This window comes from Triturus cristatus, chromosome 6, assembly GCF_964204655.1.
Source record: "Triturus cristatus chromosome 6, aTriCri1.1, whole genome shotgun sequence".
Lineage (NCBI taxonomy): Eukaryota > Metazoa > Chordata > Amphibia > Caudata > Salamandridae > Triturus > Triturus cristatus.
The window spans coordinates 1,696,051,506-1,696,076,874 of record NC_140589.1 but is presented as its reverse complement, the minus strand read 5'-3'; the positions used below and the strand labels follow the sequence as shown (position 1 = coordinate 1,696,076,874).

The following is a 25,369-nucleotide window of genomic DNA, read 5'->3' as shown; positions in this document are numbered from 1 at the left end:
ACTAGGGACTTACTAGTAACTAGTAAACCAAATAAACCCATCATAGAAACACGAATCCATAAACACAGTTAACAGGGAGAGCATATGCACTTTAGCACTGATCATCAGTGGCAAAGTGCCCAGAGTCATAAAACCAACAAAAACAGGTCAGAAACAAGAGGCCAAAAAGCAAACTGTCTGGGTATAAGCCTGCTGGAAAAGCCAGGTCTAACACAAATTAAATATACGAAATTGGATATGAACCAATGTTACCATGTTTTAAGGAGGGAGCACAAGCAATTCAGCACTGGTTTGAAGTGGTAAAGTGCACAGAGTCCTGAAGCCAACAAAAACAAATCAGCAAAAAAGGGGAGGAAGAGGGCAAAAGCTTTGGGATGACTCTGCAGAAAGAGCAATTTCCAACCCAAGGTTTAAGAAAAGTATTTAGGCACAGCTTGCTATATTATTTCTTGCTATTTTAGGCCGTCTTTTTTGAAGTTACATTTACGTATATTCATTTTAGGCTTTATATGGGTATGAGAATTTAATGAAATTATCTTAGCTATAGAGTTTTATATCTCACTGCTTTGAGAGCATGGACATCTCTATCAATTAAAGAAATCCCTAGACATATCTCCTTCCCCACTAAGTCACATTCAGATGTACTAACTGAGATGACATAAAGTCCCCAAGGCCTCGCTCCATTTTGAGCGCGCTAAGACTTTTTGCCTGATCGCCAGCAAGTCTGTCTTTTGGGGTAGATGCTGTCTGTCCTAATACTTCCAAGAACCTATTAAAGTGGCATCATTCAGACTATGACATTAATAAAACTCCTGATGTAACAGCAGTCTGGGACAAGTGGCTTGTTACCGCTATTTCAAAGTCAGAAAATAATAATAAGAACATAACCAATGCAGTCTGAGTTGACATGTTTTTACCTTATTTTTTTACAATAATGCATCTAATACTAGCATATTGATGCATGAAGGGTATGCAAGACATTTCTAAGATTATGTCAGAAATCCCCCATATCAGATAAGCCACGGTATAAAAGGGCTGCAAAATTACTAATTGGGAAGTGTGGTACCTTGCCCCAGATTATCTTGCAAGATACTGCCAGAAGATGCTGACAGAGACTGTTAGACTACCGTACTGCCTCAGCATCCCATCTTATTTATTTATTTATTTATTTAATTTATATGGCGCGTTATAACCGCAGGGGTCTCTAAGCGCAGTCTGACCAGATTTACGTGAAAGCTGTTACATTCACATGAAACCAACTGTGCACCTAAGATCTGCTCCATGCTTGTTTGAACAGTACCGTTTTTAGTTTTTTTCTGAAGGAAAGTAGATTACTTTCCTTCCTGAGCTCTGGATCTAATTTGTTCCATAAAGCTGGGAGCGTGTTGGAAAAAGCGCGGCCCCCCACCGTGGACAATTTAAAACGGGACTGGGACAGAAGAGTGGCGTCCGACGAACGCAGAGTCCTACCCGGTGTGTAGGGGGATAATCGGGATTTCAGGTATTTTGGTGCTTTGCCATACTGAGCCTTGTGAGCGATACACAGTCCTTTGAAGACAATTCTCTGCCGAGTTGGCAGCCAATGCAGCTCCTGCATCAGGGGAGAGGCATGGGCAGTCCTGGGTTTTTTAAATATTAGCCTAGCCGCATCGTTCATAACTCCCTGTAGTTTGTCCAGCAGCCGCTGTGGCAAACCTAGATAAAGGGAGTTCCCGTAGTCCAGCCTAGCCAGAATTGTGGCTGAGACCACGTGTCTCAAAGTAGGGAAAGAAAGTAGGGCAGAGATCTTCCTTAGTTGTCTTAAAAGGCATATACTGGTGCCTACTACAGTGGCAACTTGTTTTTCCATGGATAATTTATTATCCACATATAGGCCTAAGCTTTTGACCGCAGCTGCCGGTTTTGGTGGTGCGCCCAACTCCCTAGGCCAAAATTTCTCACTCCAAGGGTTACCCGAGATGGAAATGGGCAATACTTCCGTCTTATCCGGATTAACTTTCAAGGAGTTCTCGGACATCCAATTGACTGTAGTTTTCAATATGTCCTGTAGCCTAGTGGATGCTCCTGGACCATCATCCAACCGGATGATTATCTGGGTGTCATCGGCATAGTTGTACACTAGGCAGTCCATCCTGTTCAGGAGAGCAATTAATGGCTGCAGGTAAATGTTGAAGAGTAGGGGGGACAAGGCAGAGCCCTGTGGGACCCCGCAGGTGATCGGAGCAGAGGTGGAAAGTAGATCCCCCAGCTGCACTCGTTGTGTCCTACCCTGCAAAAATGATGTGAGCCATGCATGTGCTGTACCCACGACGCCAAAGGATCTCAGGATACCGAGCAAAGTCAGAGAGGAACTGAGCCCAGCTGATGCTTTATTTTCCTTCACTTCTTTAACATTCTCTCCTGGCTATGGATAACTACAGCTTCATGCTGTACAAAGGCACACAATGTGTTGATTCTCCCTAAAGAAACTCTAGATGCAAGGTATGCTACTCCATGCTCTCAGTAAAGAAAATAGAAGTAGAAGTAGGTTTAAGGGTGCTAGGTTGCTAGATGATGTTTGCACTATGGTAGAAATGTTCATATTATTTTCATTGTCCGCAACATGCATTACTGCTGTTTTAATTATATTCTGTGCGAAGCAGCAGGATGAAACTGTTGAAATACACACTTTTAAGCAAAAAGTGCCTTTCCTGCGTGCTGTACATGTGTGTGATATTGTAACTAATGTTTGCGGACGATACCCTGCTCCTCTCGAAGTAACCGTTGGGGATGCAACGACTATTAAATGAATTTAGTGAGTTCTGCAACAAAAGGAATCGTGTGGTTAATATAAATAAAACTAAATATATGGCTTTTAATTCAGCACATACTAACTTCCCTGTTCCCAAATTATAATAATATACCGCTAGAGCGGGTCCAGACCTTTGAATACCTGGGTGTCTCCCTAAACGACAAAATGGGTTGGGGTACCCAAATCGACAGGGCGAACCTGAAACTAACCCAAGCAATAGGTGGTATATTGAAAGTTCAGAATAGTTGTACCCAAAAGATCATAAGTCCCCCGCTTGAAATATATAGAGTGCAAGCGGGGTCGGCTTCACTATACGGGGCAGAACTCTGGGGACATTGCCGAAAGCATGCATTGACCCTAACTGAAAATAAGTTCATTAGGCAAATCATGGCGCTCCAGTAAGTACCCCGCTAGTTCCTTTGAGAATGGACTTGTGTATCCGCCCAGTGGTGGATCTGATTTCGAGTCGCCCATTGCTTTACTGGCGTCGACTATGGAGCACGCCTGAGCTGAGACACTACAGGGAGGAACTCAAAGTGGTAATGCTTATGCCGGGCGCTGTTAGAGGTATACCCTGGTTGTCTTTTGTGAGGGACTCTTTGCGCGACATGGGAAGGGGGCATCTATGGAATGCACCGGAAGAATCGTGTCTAACTACTTCCAAAAACTGTTTGGCAAGATCATTGAAAGAGTACCAGCTGAATAAACTAATTGGGGCCACCAGAGCAAATAGTCTAACCTATGCCTTCCTGTATTTGAAGCTAGATTACCAGTTTGAGCAGGTGTTAGACATAATACAGCCAGTGCTAGCCAAGAAGTTGTTCCTCCAATTTAGGTATGGAACCCTTCCACTTCTGGTAAAAACAAATAAGTGGGTAGGGGACCTGCCTAGCCTTTGTCCTAGATGTCGCAGGGAGGAGGAATCAGAGATTCATGTATTATTTTTTTTTCGGCATATAAACAGTCTAGGTCTAAATGGATCCTACAACTCTGCAAAAATTTGGGAATAAGGGAATTTAGCCAATTTTATAGAATTCTCAAATCTGATATGAATCCACTTTTGGTTGTTGCAATTTCGAAATTCCTTTTGGCCATGTGGATTAAAAGAAAGTATCTGTTAAAAGTACAAAATAGTTAACATCGATATTCTATTTTGCTGCAATTATAGAGCGCAATGCTACTGTTGTAACTATTACATGTGAAATAGATCAAGCTCTTCCCACTGGTCACACTGGCAATCGAAGATACTTCCAACGAGGAATGGCTTAATGATATTTTAAAGTTTTTATATTAATTTATAGTATTCAATTCCTATTTGTAACTATTAGTAACAACGATAAAGTATCTTTTATTCTGCCCTCCTGAAGCCCTGGCATCTATAACTATGTACATACAACCCTGTTGATACTATCCCTTTTTTACTTGATCGGAGTATGTTTTTAATGCTGTAAAAAATGTTTCTGTACTTTTATGGCTGGAATAGCCGCAATAAAGTAATATTGATTTATTGCTATTGTAAAGAATGAAACTGAGTTTTTAGATAACCACTGCGTCCCTGAATCTCTGTTTAGGGACTATTTAGGAACCCAGAAAGCACGGACACCACATCAACTATACTTCAACTATGCATTGAGTGGGGCTATAATAACCTGTTCTTGCACATTTAATTGCTGGTTCATTGAACTAAGTTCACTTGTGACACCCCTGGGTGTGAATGCAAACCTTGTAGAGCTAAGCCAGAGTCTTACTTTATGCAACAGTTGAAAATGTTGTGGAAATCCAAACAGTCCATCACACATATTGACATGGGAAAGAACTGCTGTGGGTGCAGAAGACACAGCTCCATGTAGACATCCCAGCATGAAAGCAGCAGAGAAATAAGCCGAAGAGCTCAACAAACATTGTGTGGACGTTGATCCAGAAATTGGCCAACATGCCCCCTTGAAAGGAACAATATTGCCATGACTAGGTACAATGAGGTCAAACCTGTTTAGAAAAAGAGTCTCCTTAATGCTGATTCACAAGTACCTCTGTGCCTAGCATCATGTCCCACACACTTATAAAATGTCTCCCAAAAATAATTACCCAATTTCGGCCCACATTTTTAAACACATGGTCTTCAAATGGTGTTTACGCCTTGCCCTAATATTGCTAAGAGCTGCTCTGAACCTATCACGAGGAGAGATGTTATTAAGGTTTAGGTTTGGACACTGGCCACAAGTCGATCCCAGCACTCCCCAGTGCATTCTGGTAAATGCAGTTCAAATAGTCCATAAATCATAGTTTGTGTTGGCGTCTCTTCAGTGTTGAAGCACAGTCAGTGCTTTGTAGCCCGTTAAAGCAGTTATTTTAAAATCACCAGAAGGGCACATAAACTTGCACAGATACTCAACCTGCTCCTTAGTCTCTGTGGATGAGTGTCCAATTACTCCCAGGTACAGGCTCCTGGTCTGGAAACCAGTCACCAGCTCCCCCACTTGTCAAGGACCACCAAGCACTAGGCTGCACTTGAGCATGCAAGTGAACACTTTCTACAGGAGTGAAAGGCAGTAGGGAAGAATGGAACAGTCCTACCAGAATGAGTGTGCAGCCCCAGCCCTTGATATTTGGTTGTGGCATGCGCCTGCTCATTGGGGTGAGGGGGGAGGGGGCGGGGGGGGGAGGGGTTGTTGATATGGTTTCCGGAGCCCAGGGTTGGCATCTAGGAGCTGTTCTAGCACTAATCTAAAGACAATATAACAACAACACTCGGGACCCTCTTCTGAAGAATACTGAAAGTATGACACGTGTGCCAAGGGTTACAAGGCACAGAGCTCAACTTTTACATGCAGGCAACCACTTTCTACAATGAGTAATGGAGTATTTGACTACATCTACCTGCATGAAATGGAGTGAATTAGGATAGTCTTGCTGGAACCATGATACAATAATTGAATGAGGTGATCTCTGTGCCACAATTGATTCATTGCACATGTGCAGGGTTTATCTACAGAGTGGCCATGTGCAACTAGAACCTTAAACCTTTAGTCAAACCTATTGATTTGTGTCGAGTTTCTGCCCTCTCTTTTTATATTTGTTTACACTTTTGATTTTAGATACTCAAAACATGTAAAAAAAAGTCCCAGAATCGCACCATAAAAATACATTCTGGACCATGTTTGTGGGGTGGCAGCAGCAAGCCAATGTGGCTTTCTCCAAATTAGTGTATGAGACCCAGCACAGACAGCAGCACCATGCACACGCCCACTGCATTAGTATTCACGCGGGGCTGGCCGGAGCGGCGCTGCACTCTAGGGTGCCCTCTGCAGGCAGGTCCCATTTTCATGAGGCATAGTTCTTTGATACCGCTCTCTTTATTAGGACAGTAGCGGCTCCTCGAGGGAGTGCTGCGGGGGCGGTGAGGCGGGTTGGGGGTAGTAAACTCCGGCATACGGCAGACCGGAGTTGAGTAAATAAATAAATAAAACAAATTACATTGGGCGCCGCATCGCCGATTTGGCATTGGAACGTGCACAATGTAATCGTTTTATTTATTTATTTACTCAACTCTGATCGGCCGTATGCCGGAGTTTACTACCCCCCTCCCTGCCACTCCCCCGCCCCGCCCCACCATCCCGCACCACTCCCTCGAGGAGCAGCTACTGGATTAGGATATTGTTTATTGCAAAATGAGCAGGAACATTTATATGAGAAAAGCTGTGGAGGTTTACAGAAGATAGAATAGACCTGGGGTCTTCAAGGTGTTTTCCTCTGCGCCCCTAAGCAAAATGTTTTGAAGTCGGGCCCCCCTCCAAGGATTGGTGGAGGAGGAGAGGCAGTGCTGAGCGCAGGAGGTGGGCCTTATGAGCCTATTTTAGAAGTACTTTTTCTATAGCACATAATCTGCATTAAATGTGAGACTCCTAAAAAAGCACATGCATCAAACAAAATCAAACACTGTCCAAAAAACCCTGCTTGCCATACTTGGGGTGATATGAGCTCCTCACACTCATGGGCCATAGTGCAACTGCACCTGGTGCTCTAATGATAGCAGCTCTGAGTAGCAGGCTGTGTGTGTCCTGTGCCTCTTTAACTTTTGACACAAGCGAGAGATGTGGAGTTCCTACAGAGTGAAAAGTCTGGGGGAAAGAAGTTTTCCAAAGTCAGACTTACACCTAGTGAATGTAAAAGGACAAGGGAGGGGGGTCCCTTTAGGGTGGAACTGAAACCCTCACACACCCAGCAAGCTAGGTGTCATGCTTCATCATCTGGGTTTTGCTCCTCGTCGGGTCGGCGGTGCAATACCCGACGGGCACCCATATAGGGGCTCTTTGTCGGAGATCTTCTGTTCCCTGCCGTATGGTGCGTGCGTGTGAGGGCCCGTGTGTGTAGACGTATATGGTTAAAAAAGGTTGGTTGATCCGAAATAAGACTTTATTGGTTCAGTCAACCACCTTGTTAAAAGGGGTGAGTGGCGTAAAAGCTAAACTTGCTCACAATGAGAGGAGTGGCTAGCTACGCTCTACTCTTCTGGTCAACATGTTTCGCGCCTAGTGGGTCAGGAGGATCCCGTGGCGCTTCGTCAGGACCGATGATCTTATAGTGATGTGTGTTAAAGAACTATCTACAGTGGAGTGTAAAAAGGGTGAACTAAGGTAGAAAATCAACCCTAAATTGGTTCGCCTACCTTTTGTATTTTTGGTATCTCAAAGGGGTCACCGAATTATATTATATAAAACTCATCCGGGTTCGGCGACGCAGGCAGGTTAATAAACCTTTGACATGAAACGAATGTGTTTCCCCCCCCTGATGACGCGCCATGCACCTGAGGATGAGTTTTATATAATATAATTCGGTGACCCCTTTGAGATACCAAAAATACAAAAGGTAGGGGAACCAATTTAGGGTTGATTTTCTAACTTAGTTCACCCTTTTTACACTCCACTGTAGATAGTTCTTTAACACACATCACTATAAGATCATCGGTCCTGACGAAGCGCCACGGGATCCTCCTGACCCACTAGGCGCGAAACATGTTGACCAGAAGAGTAGAGCGTAGCTAGCCACTCCTCTCATTGTGAGCAAGTTTAGCTTTTACGCCACTCACCCCTTTTAACAAGGTGGTTGACTGAACCAATAAAGTCTTATTTCGGATCAACCAACCTTTTTTAACCATATACGTCTACACACACGGGCCCTCACACGCACGCACCATACGGCAGGGAACAGAAGATCTCCGACAAAGAGCCCCTATATGGGTGCCCGTCGGGTATTGCACCGCCGACCCGACGAGGAGCAAAACCCAGATGATGAAGCATGACACCTAGCTTGCTGGGTGTGTGAGGGTTTCAGTTCCACCCTAAAGGGACCCCCCTCCCTTGTCCTTTTACATTCACTAGGTGTAAGTCTGACTTTGGAAAACTTCTTTCCCCCAGACTTTTCACTCTGTAGGAACTCCACATCTCTCGCTTGTGTCAATATCTAGGGCTTATGTGCAGGACCTCAATAAAAATAGCCCACCCCTTACTCTCCTTCTTTTTGTTGCACACCTCTTTAACTTTTCCCTACTAGGCCTGGTCATCCCTTCAATCTTGAAACAGGCTCTCTGTCTCTTAAAAAAACAAATAGCTGTCACGTGTTGCCCCCGCTGTGTAGCAAAGGTAACATTGGCCCTAGCAAGGAAAATGAGCCCCCATGCAACTTTTGCAAAATAAGACAATCATGACTGTGATGGAGTGGGCCCCTCACATACCTATCTCCCAGTGCTTTTGTACTTGCTTCTCTAATGATAGATACTACCTTGTACAGTGGGCTGTGTCTGTACTTTGTTAAAAGCATAGCTCCTATCTTGCCCCACCACCTCCGAACCATCCCCTCTAGTCTAAGCCAAGGTGTTTCCTCTGCTTTCTCCTCCCTTGTGTCATTGCTCTGAGACCCAAAGCAACACTGGCACAGCAAGGGTGCAATGAGCCACACTGCAACCAACAAAGGCTAGTAACACAACCATAATCGGGATTTAGATGGCCCCTTACCCCACTGGCCCTTGGTACACTGCACCAATGATACCTACAGCCCTGTCTCCTCTGCCCACTTCACTAGGTCATCACTCCTAAGCCTGAGGTCCAAAGCTGGGTATCTGCCCCTTCCTGTAAGAAAAAGGCATAAAAGTCCCACATCTTACCCCTGTTGCTTGCGGCCTGTTCCCTCCTCCCTGCCACCAGTTGACTCACCTATGTTAACACCTGCATGTAAGCAGGAGTCAAAGTGGCTGGGTTCTACAGGGCCCGCGTGCCCTTGCTTTCTTCATTTTCCCAAAACAGTTCTCATACTTTTTGTTAAACAACCGCACCTGGATGATTAATGCAGACCATGTGGGTTTTAATTTTTTTATTTTACAAAAACAGTTCTCATACTTTCTGTTCAACAACTGTACCTCGATGGTTAATGCATAAATTGAAGTGCCTCTAGTTGTAAATAAATAGTGTGGCGCGTCTCCAGTGCTGTGAAGCAGAGAGAGGGAGGGCAAAAGAAACATGCCTCACAGAGTGCCTGCTACCTGAAAGAAATGTAAATGGCTGCAATTGATTAACCGCCAAATGGAAAGGTTGCTTTGGAGCCTGTACAGATTTAAATTGATGAAGTCACTTGAAGCTTTACTGTGACAATGATTTATTCTTTCTGAGAGGTAAGGGGGTGGGTGATCTGCTGAGTTCTGCAATGCATCGTTTGAATGGACACATAAAAATGTTTGCACTAAAATATATACTTTGAAAGGAATTGTTTCATTTTTAAACACTTAACCATTTTGAAACAGCCTATCTTATGCTGTGTGCAATACATCTTTAAAATAATGACTTACATATTCACAGTGCTTTCTGATACAGGTTGAGACTTCGTAGCACTATAAATACACAAGTCTCCATTCCTCGCTGCCCCAACCTGGATTCCGTTTTGTGACAATCTGGCCATACACACAAACTCATGCAGTGATCACATTAACCAATTGAGGTTTCATAACGTAAAAGAGTAGGTTTCCCAAAAATGTTTAACTTGCATTTATTTTTCATTTAAGGTGTTTACATTATTTTATATGCAGTAACCTGAAAGTGAAAGAACAAGATAGTTACAGAATAGTTTTTTCTTTTTAACCATCTCTTTGTCCTAACCACCACAGCTCAGGATCACTGCTCCCATCTTTTTTTATGCACTTCAACCACTGTCAATGAAGACAGTCTGGAAACACCAGATAACCAAGGTTGTGCTTCCAGGCCATCCTAAATTTACAAATACATGCAGAGGCATTTACGCCCCCCTTTAAATACAGCTATGGACCCCCAGGGGAGGCATCCTACAGTTTGAAGACCTTTGCAATAGGCAAATATCAGGAAGTGGCAACAGGTTTAGGGGTGGTGGAGATATTCTGGGGTGAAATATTAGTATGCATCCGCAAGAACATCTGGAGGTAATACCACCACCAGAAATGGAGTTACACTGGTGACTAGTGGTGGGCAAGCCACTAAAAGCTCGAGTCAGGCTCGAGCCCGAAGCCTAGCTCTGGCTCAGCTCGAGGTCCCTTTGGGCCCTTGAGCCCATAACGAGACGAGCTATCATGTGGCTTCTGCCTGTCATCTTTGCTCTACCCTCATGCATAAAGAGGTAAAAACAAAGCCATAAAAATTGAGGCAAAAAGGGTAACCAATAGATACCGATTTTGAGGTTGATTTGTACGAAGTGAAATCGAAAACCTTGGCTTAATCGCTACTTCCTAACTTAACTAAATTGTGGGACCTCAGGCAAATATTTTATTTTTTCGATCCACCTTTTTCTTCACTGTCACACATGATATCAAATACGAGTTCAGCATACCAGCTGTACCAAAACCTATTGTGTTTGATTTAATACACTATAATGTTGCCTTATCTTTGAGAACCTGTGCCACATGCAGGGTTCACAGGACAACTGTATTGCCACTTGGGCCTCTTGGTTCACCAGTGGCACTGTGGCCATGTTGGGGGCAGGAATTTCATGTTTTAAAAACTATCACTTTTAATAATTTCCTCTCAGTGCAGTTCTAGAAAATGACGTATCAATGTTAAAACTTCCACATGTTGAAGAAATGCACTTTTTTTAATTGTGAAGAGACTTTATCATATTTTACGTAATGTTTGTTGTATGATTGACATAGCAACCATTTTCATGGGCACAGATTGTGCACGGGTTCTAAGTGTCAAGCAAATCTTCAGGCTCTGCTATGGCTCAGCTCATCCTGTAAATTTCTTGGCTCCCACACCTCTAATGGTGACCTAATTTAGGGTTGCTACCACCAGCGGTTCTTCCTCTGTGTAAGACCATCATCAGGGCCGGACTGGCGGTAACGGGCATCGGGCGTTTCCCCTGTGAGTCGCGAGGGTTGGGGCCAGTTTATGCCCCTGAGGGGCCATTTTTGTTAACGGGGTCTGGCATTATCAGCCCCTGTAACAAAATCACCCAAAACTGACCCTAGCAAACAGCTCTGCTGCACCCGCCACTCCCCCCCCCCAGGGCGGTTTCATTTTGACTGTCATGTCAGCCATTACCCTAAAATGGCCAAAGCCAATGGATGCTTCCAGAGACTTACAAAATACAGGTTCCAAATGACTTCTCTCAATAAAGTCAGGTAGAGAATTTAAGCAATTGCATTAAACATATTGCTGTACCAGCTCATGCTGTAGCAGGACCAGGAATAAATTACTGCTAACACTAAAGTTAATAGAGCCTAATGGAGACAAACCTCAAGGACACAAAGGACTTTGGCCGAACAGAAATGTCCTCATCCACTAACTTTAAACGGCATGGGCTATGTGTGCTCCTGTAGTAGCTTGTGTGCACTGCTTTTAGAAAGCGCTGTATTTAAACTGAGCTAATGCTAGGTGTGCATGCCCATTGTGGGTATGCAGGAGCAGTGGCTTATGGTCCCGTCAGGGTCAAATAGCACACGCGTCTGAGGCAGTTGAGAGTCAAATTCTCTACATCAGGCTTCTCCAACGAGTGGCTCATGATCTACTGGCAACTCTCCAGGTACCTGTAAGTAGCTCTCCTGTGTGCAACCCAGACTACTAAATCACAAGCGTTTACTTGGTTCAATTTATATACGTATACTAAAATTTAGAGTGTGTGGCTGAGACACAAATGTTTTTATTTTCAGAACTCATAAGCTATTTGGAGAAAAATGGCTGACTTTCGAAAATATATTTAAAGCTGTTATTTGAGTAATAAATAATGTGGCATTGGGAAAGACTTTTTACAGATGTGCCAGAGGCATTTCAGCTATGGCCATTATGTATTACCCATGTCGAGGCATTCCATATTGACAAAGTCTTTCATACACAACTGCTTGCAACCATGCTTGATGCACTCAGGTTATTTCCAGTAGTGACACTGCATAGGGCGGCCACTAATGTAATCTTGTCTGATGTAGTAATTATTGCAACACTAATTATGTTAGTAGCTTTTGATTAGTTCCATTGACCATAAATAGATCTTATTACAGAAAGGGTTGGAGACCCCTGGACTGTGTTGTTGGAGCGACACCTCTCTGGGCTGCTTCTCACTCCCTGAAAGACTTTCCAGCTCTCCCTTTAATCTTTTTGAGGTCGAAGGCCGTGGGATATTACTTCCGGGGTCACAGAGTGGGTTATCGGGCGCGTGCTCTGATGTGGGTGAAATGAGCACCGAAAGAAAGCGCAACAGGGAGACAGAAAAGGGGCCGCTCCTTCAAACACTGCTCAGAATGATGTCCTGGGTCTGTGCAAGCACTCACACAATAGCGACAACACACATTAAAAGAGAAGCCGGATAATCTTCCTGCTTCTGTGACGCCCGTGCACAAAGGATGGTTTGGAGTCATTACTTTCTGATTGTTCTCCTCTTGACAGATAAGGATCAGAAGAAGAAAGAACAGCTAATGGCAGCTGTCGAGCAGTTCAAAAGGGAAATTCAAAGGATTCTTTCTGCTTCCACACTGCTCCCGAGAAGTGATTCCCCCGAGACACACACGGTAAGTGACACTTGTGCTCACACGGTAGCACAGCAGCAGCAGCAGAAAGGCAGACTTCAGTGAGCTAGGTGCCCAATGCCCATCAAACACAACCAGTCTTTCTTCTCTGAGACTGGAAGCTGAACACTAAGGGCCATATGTAGGTAAATTACATTTACTGATTCTTAAATACCGAATTTTACCGATTCGGTAAATTACCGAATCCAGAAATGATCCCCCTACATAGCAAAAGCCTAAATACCGGTCGGTAACGGTATATTTACCGAAAATCGGCCGTTACCGACCGGTATTGGGCTTCCTACATATGGCCCTAAATGATGAATCAACACAGCACCCGCTGCACACCCCATGTGTGACACACATGTACAGTGACACGTCCAAACACAATCTATGTATGTGCAGCTTTCATTCTCTCCAAGTAAAGATGTGCTTTGTTACAGCTAGTTCAATAAACATTTGCCAAAACACATTTCGAGCCTATAATTCATAATTGTCAAGGCTATAATAAATCATCAGGGTGAGGTCGTACTGGGGAGAGGAAAGTCTTTCATTGACAACTATGGCGGAAGGGTCTATAAGGAAACACAAGATTGTTGCATCTGTCGCCATAAACATTGCAGAGAGTAGGGGCTATTCAAACAGAATTATAGAGCAGTGCATCTATAAAGGGATCTTGTCAAAACAGGCATGTGAAGGGAAGGAGAGAACTCTACACTGAGGCGAAGAGAGTCTAATTTCCTCATCACAAGTTTGGTGAACTTTGTTGTGGGGATATAGAGGAGTGGAGTCTCCAGTTCCAGCCATTATCCTTACACTAATCTTCAACTGTTCCAGACTTTCCCCCCGAATGGGGTTAACCACACAGACCTGGAAATATCAGGACCTTTTCCTGTGATTCTTTCCCCATTTCCGGTGGAAAACCTTTTGACTTTTTCCACCTGATCAGAAATGCATGAAGATACAAGAGAGAGAGAGGGCCGTTAGGGTAAGGGTTGGGATAGGGGCCAGGCGGTCTGGGTATACTATGGCAGGGCACAGGGAATGCTATCAGCTCTTGAGGTTTTGTGGTCTGTGTTCTCACAATGGCCCACGGCTGATCTTCTTCTGAGGGATAAGGGTGGAGACTGATGAGAGGAGGGGATGAGGAAGGCCTGGCTCTAGCGGGGAAGGGGCTTGTATGGCCCACCAGTGATATTTGGCTAGGTGGGAGGGAGGCTGAGATTTACTTCTACCCTACCAATGCAGTTGTTTCACCAGGTGAACGTTCGCACCCCTTGAGACTGGCTCCGATGTCTCTGAGCCCAGAAATATTCACTACTCCAGCTGTTGTGGCATTTTACCAGCTAGTGGGACCTGGCATTCCAGCAACTGGCTTCAGAGACACCAAAGGGGCAGAAGAGGGGATTGGCAAGTTATTAATTAGCCGGATTTATTTATTTAAGCAATTTATTGAGCGCACAAATACCCTGAGGTGTCTCGGCGCCCAGATCCCAAATGTATATTAGCTGCACTGATCAATGTGGAAAATTACCAGCAGCCGCTTCTTTTCCCCATGATAATAATGTTGACGAACACAAATAAAATACATAAACATTGATTAATGCAAATGAACAGGTAAACAGATAAGAAACACTGAGAGCCCTATATATACTAAATAGCGCATGAGTCCATATTTTGAGAATAATCTTCAAGAGGGCTTTACATAAGCAGAGGGCATGATATGTGAAGTATACGAAACATATCAGACTTGGGTGGTGGAAATAAACATGCATGATGTAACAAGTATAGGAGATGGACAAAAGAGCATGCTTGAGCTGAAAGTTGCTACCTAACAGATGTTCATTTGACAATCCAACAAAACGTAATAAATGGGCAAGATGTAATAATTGAAGAATGTATTTTGAGGCCGATAAGTTCCTTGTGAGTATGCTACCAACAACAATAAAATAATAAATACATTAAAACATACATGCAAGTAGTCTACACAATAAGCATGGCTTTGAAGACCAGCTCATGCATGTGTCGGGATAGATGAGATAAAGTACCCTGCAGTACATTATAAGGATAGTTCAAGTCCCAAAGAGTTCCATAACCATATAGATGAATGAGGCCAAAGGCTGAGTTTTTATAAGGTTTTGAAACTCCAAGGTGACTCGCAATATCCTTATCAAGTGTGTCAGGGGTTCTTATAATACATGGTCACACCATCACCTTTCCTACAAACCCTGTAAATCCTTGGTATGTAGAGAGAGTATTTTTGCAAACATGAAGAACTAAAATAGAATCTCTAGAGCGAAATTAGCTTCATCAAAAAAGCTGTTACCTGTTTGTTGCAGGAAGATATAGAAATCGGTCTAATACAAGTCAGTTTGTTTTAAATAAAAGGGTAGCTTGGAATGTGTAGAAAAATGCAGAAAGATTATAATGTTTATATAATTACCAAAGGATTGCAAAAATGAACATGTCGCAATAAATATCTCCTTTCCAGTTATCATTGTACAGCTAGAAAAACAGAGCAGAAAGAAAGAAAAGCCACATTTATTTTCAGGTTCTGTCAACAGCTGCTTTAATTATGCTCTTGGCATGACCTCCCTTTACCCTGCCTGCTGGCTGCAGGTATTGTGAGGTCAGAACTCAACTGTAATAATTTGAGTTTTCACATCCTTTCTGTATAATAGGCTACTGTGTGGGTCACAGGTCGCCAATTATAAAGCAATTAGAGACTGGTTTTATACAGGGATTGCAGCATCTCAAGTATGTATTATAAGGTACCTAGAGTGGGAATATGTGCTCCAAAATGGACTGTCTAAAGGTGTGAACACAGGATCATTTTGAAGAGTCTACTAGTCTAACAGTGCAGTAACTAAGTCCTTCTGCTAGTTTTGTTATTCTGGTCAGTTCTGCACAAAGGAATCAGGCCTGAGGGATAGTGTTACCTGTGCTCACACACAGACATTCCACAGTGAAGTTCTGAGTAGACTTCATTTCAGGAGTGCTTTTTAAGCCACATAAAATGGGAGTTGTCCAGTAATTGGAGACTATCGTCAGCAGGCAAAGGTGGTAAAGGTGTTCATAATGAAAGTTGACTGAAAGATAGTCCAATGACATAAGACCAGGTAACCCACACCACATGGAAGAGAAGTGACCTTCACAAAATGACACCAGCTGTAGGCTGGGTTTCCCTGCGGGGCTTCATGTAAAAAAAAGTTACAAGAGGGTCTTTACAACTAGGGTTGGATTAAATAATTTAACCAACAAAAGCAAATAGACCTGATCAACAAGGGCACTTGATGATTGCGTGGTTGGATAAAAGGGAGAGAGCGAGTCGCGTGGTCCCGTTGATTGAGAGACTGGATGGTGTGTGTGTCACTGAGCCGGAGGAAATTGTTGCTTGTTTTGCTGAGTATTTCCGTGGGGTGTATTCCCCGGTATCTTCCCGCTCGGAAGAGGATTCCCATGACCTGCTTAAAGACATTGCGCTGACTTCCCTCTCGGAGGAGGATAAACTGTTGTTGGATGCGGCTCCGACATCTGATGAGATAGCCCTCGCCATACGTTCGGTCGCCTCTGGCAAGGCCATGGGTCCTAATGGCCTGCCCATCGAATTGTACAAACTGCGACCGGACACGCTGGCTCCGCATCTCCGTGATATGTTCCTCGCGGCCCGGTCGGCGGGTTCCCTCCCGCCGGACCAGCGTCTTGCCACTATTGTAGTTATTCACAAGGAGGGGAGGCCGCGGGATCGGGTCACGTCTTATAGGCCTATCTCGTTGTTGAATGCAGAGCCGAAAATTCTCGCCAAGGTGCTGGCTAATCGGCTGGTTGGCGTGGTGTGCGATCTGATCCATCAAGACCAGTCCGGCTTTATCCCTCATCGCAACACCGCGCTCAACCTGCGGCGTCTGCATGGGGTGCTCGCGAGGGTACCATTTATACGAGAGCCAGCCATTTTGGCGTCCTTGGACGCCACTATGGCATTTGACACGCTTGAGTGGCCTTATATTTGGGCGCCGCTAGCTAAGTTTGGGTTTGGCCCGGGATTCATTGGCTGGGTGAAATTGTTATATTCCGGACCGCTGGCGCAGGTGGTTGTGAACGGTAGAGTATCGGCTCCCTTTGAATTGGGCAGGGGCACGCGGCAGGGCTGCCCGCTGTCGCCGCTCCTCTTTGCGCTTGCCTTGGAGCCTCTGGCGGAGATGCTGCGGTGGAACCCTTCGATTCGTGGTCTCCGATGGACCCCCGAGTATGAGGATCGCGTCTCCCTTTACGCGGACGATATTCTTTTGTATCTTGCTTCCCCGCGTAAATCATTGATCGTGTTGGTGGATGTGTTGCGTTCATTTGGTTGCAACTCCGGCTTAGTCATCAACTGGGCTAAATCCTGTGTGTATGTCCTTTCGGGAGAGGCTCCTATCCTTCCACGGGGTTGCCCTATCCAGGTTGCTTCACAGGAATTTAAATACCTGGGTATCTTTATCACCCTTGACGCTGCGGCCCGATATAAACGGAACTTACTCCCCCCCCCCTCCAGCGCCTGAAAGAGGATGTGGCGCGTTGGAGGCGCTTGCCTCTCTCGCCGCTCGGCCGTGCGGCACTGTTTAAAATGATGTCGCTGCCACGTTTCTTATACGCCCTACAAAACACGATGGACGTCGTCCCGGCGCGCTACTTTCGGGAGGTGGAGGGTCTGCAGCGCCACCTGTTTTGGGATGGGAGGCCGCGTATCGCCCTCGCGAAGCTAACGCTCCCGTGGTATGACGGGGGGGTCGCCCTCCCAGACATCAAACGGTATTACTGGGCCTCCCAGCTGGCTGCGATAAACCATGGCCTCTACGGGCCCACCCTTAACCCGGCTTTTGAAATGGATAAATTGTTACTATCGGGAGGCGACTATAATCGTGCGCTCTACTCTAGATCGCTCGACGCACGCCTCGCGGGTCGCGGTACGGGTGCGGCACGCGGCAAACTTGGCGATGGGATGGAAGGATCGGTTGACCCGGGCGACGCCATTGTATGCATCGGAGCGATTGGGTTGCTTGTGGACCTCGAAAGGCTTTGAGAAGTGGGACACAATAGGTATCAGTAAGGTGGGTGATCTTTGGACGAGGGGGGGATTTAAAACGTTCGATGTGCTGCAGGCGGAATTCCAGTTGCATGACAGGGAGTACTTCCGGTATATACAGGTTCGTCACGCGCTGTGTTCTGTCTTCCCGGATGTGGCGTCCATCCCGGAGTGCTCCCCTCTGGAAGATAGGGTGCTAGATGGGCATGTCCCGGACGGCACTATCTCATTGATTTATAAAAAGCTCATTAACGATCGCTCGGGACTGCTGACTGGCCTTCGCGAGGCATGGGTTGCCGATGGATTGGAGCTGGATGACGAGGACTGGGTGTCTGCGGTGGCCTCCCCGAAAGAGGTGGCCATACCGGCCCGCCTTCGTTTCGTCCAGCTCAAGATACTCCACAGGGTCTATGTTACGGGACCGGGTCTGATGCGTATGGGATATGCCGTGGATGGGATGTGTAAGCGTGGGTGTGGTTCGCTATGGACCTTCTTGCATATTTTGTGGGAATGCCCGGAGGTGGCGCGATTCTGGCGTGGTGTACATGCGGTGCTGCAAGCGGTCACGCGTGTGGAGCTGTTTCCCGAGGCTAGGAGATGTTTGTTGAATGTGTGGGAGCCAACTGATTACACGGTGCCGCAGGCGTGGTGGGTGACTCTGGGATATATGGTGGCCAAGCGTGACATAGCCCAATTGTGGGGTTCCCAGAGGTCGCCAACGGTCTCGGTGTGGAAGGACAACATGGATTGGTGTATGTTTCGGGAGAAGGTAGTGTATGTCGCGAGAGGTAAGCCTGGGAAATGTGTGAATGTGTGGGGCCCCTGGAACTCCTATCGTGGCGGGATTTGTGCCCCGCCACTGACGCCTGACTCGGCAGTGGCCCAGTCACCCTAGTCTGCTTGTTCCCTTGGTCCTGGGTATCGGTTTTGCTTTGTTTTTGTTTTGGCCCGTCCCCCCCCCTATTTCTGTGGATCGGTAGGGTCCTCCCCAGGGGAGCTCATAATGCTGCTTTGATTTTCGCTGCCTTGTGGATTTGTTTATTGTTTCTCTTAAAAATGGAACCGCCAATTGGGGGCTTCGGATGGTGTGGCCGCCAACGCTTCCTTCGATTTCTGGGACCTTTATCATTTGTCGTTTGTGTTTCAATAATTGTATCTATGCTCCCACTGTTTGCTAGCGGCCGGCCGGAAGGTTGTAGGCCCATCCTTGTATATTTTTCGTATACTGTAATAAAGGTTTAAAAAAAAAAAAAAAAAAATCAAGGGCACTTGATTGCTTTGACTTGCTGAACGGGAACGAGAAAACGCTCGTTTGTCGGTACACGCGAATTGGGACAACACAAGTGCCCTAATAACGCAACAGGGCTCACAATAGAATTGAGTTCCTGTGTGACGAGGTGGTCAGCTGGTACGAGGGGCCTTGGCGACTACCGGTCACTGTATGTACAGAACAAGGGTCCAGAAAAGTGGATTAAGACCCCATGCCCTGAAGAAACTGCCTCTACGATATACAGGCAATGAAACATGTCGGCCCATCATTAAATGGTCTGCAAGCATGCAGTTTGTTTTTACTTTGATTAGGCCCACGAGTTCAGAATAAAGTGGTTTGGTGACGGTGTGGCCTATCTCAATTTTAACTTCACAGGGTTTATCATTTATGTTATCAGCAGACACATATCTATTTTTTCACTGGTTTTCTGCACACCATTATTTTTTGCGATATAGCGACCGATGATGAAAAACTTGGGCACGACTGGTGCTAATCAACCAGTAAGCTCTGTTGGTGTTGCGCACGTGAGGTGCTATCTCGTTTTTTCACAATTTTTTCCACAAATGTATTCACAATATTATGTCTTATATACACCTGGTAAAGTGGAGGGTATTTGTGTATAACACAGTGACTCTTAATTTGAAGGTCAGTTTTATAATAAATAAAAAGACAGGGCTAGCGTGAGTAGGGACAATACCTTAAAAATAAGAAGGATTGTTGTTGGGGTAGGAAATGAATTCCCACTCCCACTCAGGAAGTCAAAGGAATCAAGTGCCCTCGTTGATCAGGTCTATTTGCTTTTTTTGGTTGCTTTGAGTGGAGGGCGACCTGATCAGTTTTCCCTCTATAGCTCCCTTGTGTGTGAATGGATGAAATCATTTGCCAAAAAGTAAATCATGCAAAATCCCCCATTTTCAGGCCGAGCTGACCAGATTAGCTGGTTGGTTGAGAAAAACCTATTGTAAACGTACAGTGGGCTTACTGCCTCCCATTGTCTACCATTAGTTGGCATAATTGTCATTGTCATTTGTTTGCTTCTTATTAGATGGCGTGCCTTCCTCTTCTTGAGGGTATCCCCTCCCATACAGCACAGGCTCTTTATGATCCTTTTGATTGGCTGACTTGTATCCTTCCACTGCTCATATTTAGCAATCTACTTTTTTTCTTTTTCAGTCAGCACTCCATGAGAGTGCATGTGTTTTCTACCTTTCTCCCTTGTGTGCTGTTTCTCCCCTTGTGCTGTGTTGCTCCCCGCCCATGCCAGCTTGTCTTTAAACGTAAAAGGTTTTTGAGTACCGGCGTCTTCCTCAGCGTCTTCAACTTGTTGAAGTTGGGGACACTCAGAAGTTGGAGATGCTGAGAAAGACGCCGGCACTCAAAAACCTTCTCTTTTTTTTTAATAACTGCAGAAATCCTGCATACTGAATATCAAAAAATTGCCACGCAAACAAAGTCTTCTAGTGGCACGAGGACATGGACACGGGATGCAATCCCAGAAATATGTAGAAGCTTCCGCCTTACAATGATTAGATACACCACTGATGCCCCAGTTACTTCAAGATCCAAGAGGAGGGGAGGAAACACCAAAAAAGACCCAACCTCTTATCTGACCTATCGTTATTTTTACAGTGGTAATCACTCACAAGAATGACATTTCCCCATAAACAAACAGTTCATCACATATAGTTATTTCTTTTGGATTTTTTATTATTTTTTTATCACAATTTATTTATTATGCATATCAAAATTAGCTTTTCTCAATTTTTTATATTTATATAATCATAGAGACATTATTAAACATCAATAAACAATGTGTAATGGATTAAGACAATGATTTGAAGAGAACCCCTAAGCAAGGCCATCAAATCTACATTCACAGCTCTCATTCCCATCAAACATATTCTCAAACATACCACACAAAAAATGAACAATAAAATACACATCCAGGTAGAGATCCTGCTAGCTCCATGTGTCTAACAGATTTTGATTATCAGGTTAAACATTCTATACAAACTATTCAGTTTTTTCTCATTGTTTCTTCTTTATTATTTCTTCATATAGTTCTTTAAGTAGGATTCCCAGATGTGTAGTAGATGGTCTACGTATGTTTCGGTGACAGACAAATTAGTATCACCTTCTTCAGGACCAATAAAACCCTCCCTTAAATCTGTATTGTGGGCTAGGGGTTCAATGAGATGTTATGCGTAGAGTTGTATCCTGTTCACAAATGACTGTGACTTTCAAATTGAGATCATCAAAGATTGTATTTGTCAGAGATCAGTGTTTCTCTCCATTGTATAGTTCTTTCCACTTATCGGATTCTTGGTAGTTCACACTAAGCAGTAGTCCATCTATTCAAATTTTGGTTTGAAGCAATTCAGCGTCTATATTCGCTTTTAAAGATATTGTCTAAAAATTAGTGTAAGTATCGTTACACTAAATTTTTCATCGCGCATCCATTCTTTGTGCTTAATGACCAATATACTTCTTTATTATTTTCGTTTCAATCCTGGGGTTTCCATCCATGTCGTTTAGGTCCCGAGCGTCCGTCTGAGTGTACTCTGGGCATCCATAACAACAGTCATTGACCCACAGTCCGAGTCCTGAGGAAAACCCTAGAACTATTTTGGGTTTGAAACGCGTTTGGGCAAAGGCAGATGAATTATTTTGGGGTACTGGATGGGAATCTGTTTAAAGAAATTTTGTTCCCAGTGGGCAGACAACCCTTTTTACAAACTGTGCAGCCCTTTGCCCTAAGCACAGGCAGGACCGCTGGAACCGCTAAGGGTCCGCCTGTGATTTATATATCAAATATGGACTGTTTCTTTGCAGGTCATGTATAGGACATTGATAATTGTATTGGCGTTCACGTTTTCTCACATGTGTAACATTTATGTGTATTTGTTGTAATGTTGAATGTGTTATGTTGATAAGTATTTTCAAACACAATATAAACCCTGAGGATTTATTTCATTAGCATTCCTTAGTCGTATAGTCACCTTAGTGAGCTTAATTTCATAAAGAACCTAGAGGTAAACGATAGTTATCACAGTTCATTATTTATTCAATTTTTTGGATTACTTCTTTTAAATTTCAATGTGACAATAAATTCATATATACAGAAATGAGAAAATCAATTTACATTTGTACACTGGCAACACAAACTACTGTCAATTAGGTACATATAGAAAACAGTAGTAATTGACACTTTTTATGATGATGAACCATCCACAGTTTGGTCATATATCAAGGAAACTCTTGTTTCAATATTGTTAGTATCACAACACATCAGATGGGTATTTGTTTCCACCAAATAAGTGTCACAGCGTCGACGTTTCGGTCTCCTATTAGAACATATTAATCAACGAGACCATCTTCAGGACCAATGTTGCACCATGTATCTATTGTAAACAAATATATTGCATTACTCATTGATACCAATATACATATATACATCTAAGTTCTACACTTAGGTATTGCCTATACAATGAAGGAGAAAAGGTGTATCAAAGGTTAAAAACCGATCAGGTGACCAAGAGCCCAAACACCATAGAATATATGACCACCATTAAAAGATTCTCCGAGACACAACTTTATTAGTCAAGCCAGTTCGTGGAATACAACAACTAATTAGTACTTCTCACGCAGCGTGACCCTCACCACTTTGTGAATCAATAGATCGTGTTAAAGTGGTGGGAATGTGCCACTTACTATGTAAAGACCATAGCCTAGTCAAGGTCTATCGAATCACTTCTCCCACAGTCTTCAAAAGAAGAGCTGGATATCTAAAAATGTTTGTACATAAAACGCCATAAATCAGACAATTGTCAAAAACTATAAACTATAAGTGCATTGTTACCAATAAATAAAACAAAACGGACAAGCCTCTCAGCCATTACTTACAAGAAACGCCCCTTATCGTCGGCGGTGTATAAATCCTAATTCTGTGAACAAACAGAAACCCACCTAGTCAGTTAGCGCCAATTCACATTCTCATACAGTATCTTTTCCAATAGATACGGCGCTCCTACCTAATACTGAAACTTACTCTTTTTGACAGAGGTTAACCGTTATTCTCCTTCCGTTGCACGTCTCGCCACATAGTCCGAGCATGAGTGCTGGGGCAACGCGAACCTTAATAATCACGTAAATAACGTGATCTCAGACGTCACTGATACGCAGTAAACATGTCGGCCATCTTTGAGTGTAGTCCAAACAACGGACCAACTTGATATCATGATCGTTTCAGGATATATTACAACACCAAAATGCAATTCAAATCAACACCAGATGAACAAACGAGTGCCAAATATCAGGATTACATCCATCTAACAAAAACCATCATATTTAATTGTACCACACCACATGTCAGGTTGCTTCAACTGAATCGTGTCGCAATCGTTTCACACCAAGTGGCGGCCATTTCTAAATGCACACATTAGCACTGTCAGTATGCAGAGTATACATATCCTTCTATAGCTGGAGTAAAGTAGGTCCAAAGGCCACAAGTATTACTACACCGCTTGGCTAATACTCGCCATGTAAGCTAGAAGGCCACTTTAAAACAGAAATGTAAGTGACTACACCAGCATTGGGAATCATAGGCCATCAATATGGAGCTATAACATCAGAGACAACCAGATGGTGATCATATATTCTAGAGTGTCGCTAGAGTTTGCCATTCTATAAAGGAATTTAATCCCCTCTCCACTGTCTTGACTAGCCAAATCCACCTGTTTTCCTTCAAGGTCAATAGGCGTTCAACATTCTGTCGCCTTTTTGTGTTCTTGATAGTCTCAAGTACAAACCATTTCATTTCAGTAGGGTTGTGTTCTTTCTCTATATAATGCTCTACCATAGGGGCAGTAATGATTCTACACCTAATCCGCGACTGGTGTTGTATTATACGCTTTTTGACTTCTTGTGTTGTTTTTCCTATATAGTATAGGCCACAGGGGCACTCTATACAATATATGACATTTCTTGTCAAACAATTAGTGTGTTGGCGTATTGTCCATTCAATTCCATTCAGGACACAAGACTTTACTACTAATGTCGTTGGGCAGGCTATGCAATGCCCACATGGGTAATGCCCAGTTATGGGTGCTAGCCCCCATAGATTCGTTATTGTGGTCGGAGCAGGTTCTCTATAAGCTTTTACTAGTGAGTCCCTTAGATTCCTTGCTCTTTTGAATGCAAACCGTGGTCTCGATAGCTGTGGTTCAGCTTTTTGTACCAAATGCCAGTTTTTTGACAGAATCTTTTTGATGGAATTAGACTCAGTGCCAAATGTCATGACACAGGTAATGATTTCAGTTGTGGGAGCACGCTGGTCCTTACTATGTAGGAGTGCCTCCCGATCATAGTACCATGGTCTCTTGAGTGAGCGTTTCACAAGTCTGTATGGGTAGCCTCTCATTCCCAATTTTGTCTGTAAAATTTTGGCCTCCCTGAAATAATCCTCCCGTCTGGTACAGTTCCGTTTGATACGCAGGAACTGGCCAAACGGGAGGTTATCCCATAGGTTCCGTGGGTGGTGACTAGTATATTCGAGCAAAGTGTTTCTTGCTGTCGGTTTTGTGAATAGACTAGTGGCTAATACTCCGTCATCATTCCAAATTTTTAGATCAAGAAAATTAATAGACTGGTCATCAAACTCTAAAGTAAATTTGAGATGGTCACTTTGTTCATTCAGCCAAACATGGAACTCATGTAGTCTCGAAGTGGGCCCCTCCCAGATCATCAATACATCATCGATGTATCGAAGGTATTTTTTAATTTCATTTTTGAAGAGGTTGTTGTTGTAGATGATCTCCTCTTCAAAGGCAGCAACATATAAGTTCGCTATATCTGGAGCAAAAATTGCTCCCATAGCGACTCCCTTTACTTGGCCATAGAAGTCGCCATTGAACAGAAAATAATTTTGTTCCAAGGCGATCTTAGCACATTCGACAATGAAGTCAGATGGTACCTGATGGGGACGTGGCCTTCCTTCTAATGTCATATGAATTACCTCTAGAGCTTCTCCTTGTGGGATACTTGTATACAAGCTTTCTATGTCCATCGTGACTAGAATGTTGTACTGCTTGTTAAAAGGTTGACCTTCTATTGTTGTGATTACATGTGTGCTGTCTCTTGTGTAGGATTGTGTCAGCATTACAAACGGTTTTATAAAGAAGTCGACATATTCAGCTAGAGGTTGTAAGATGGATTGGCAACCAGCCACAATTG

At 44.0% G+C, this 25,369-nt stretch overlaps 1 protein-coding gene across 1 annotated transcript in view; it reads left to right on the top strand.

Annotated features, from left to right (window-relative positions):
- Nucleotides 1–25,369, top strand: part of LOC146821852 (spermatogenesis-associated protein 7 homolog) — a 1,028,728-nt gene that overhangs the window by 556,800 nt on the left and 446,559 nt on the right. Inside the window, exon 5 of the mRNA XM_085609389.1 lies at nt 12,685–12,806. Within this exon, the coding sequence (XP_085465515.1) occupies nt 12,685–12,806 (122 nt within the window). The remainder of the gene's footprint in view (nt 1–12,684; nt 12,807–25,369) is intronic.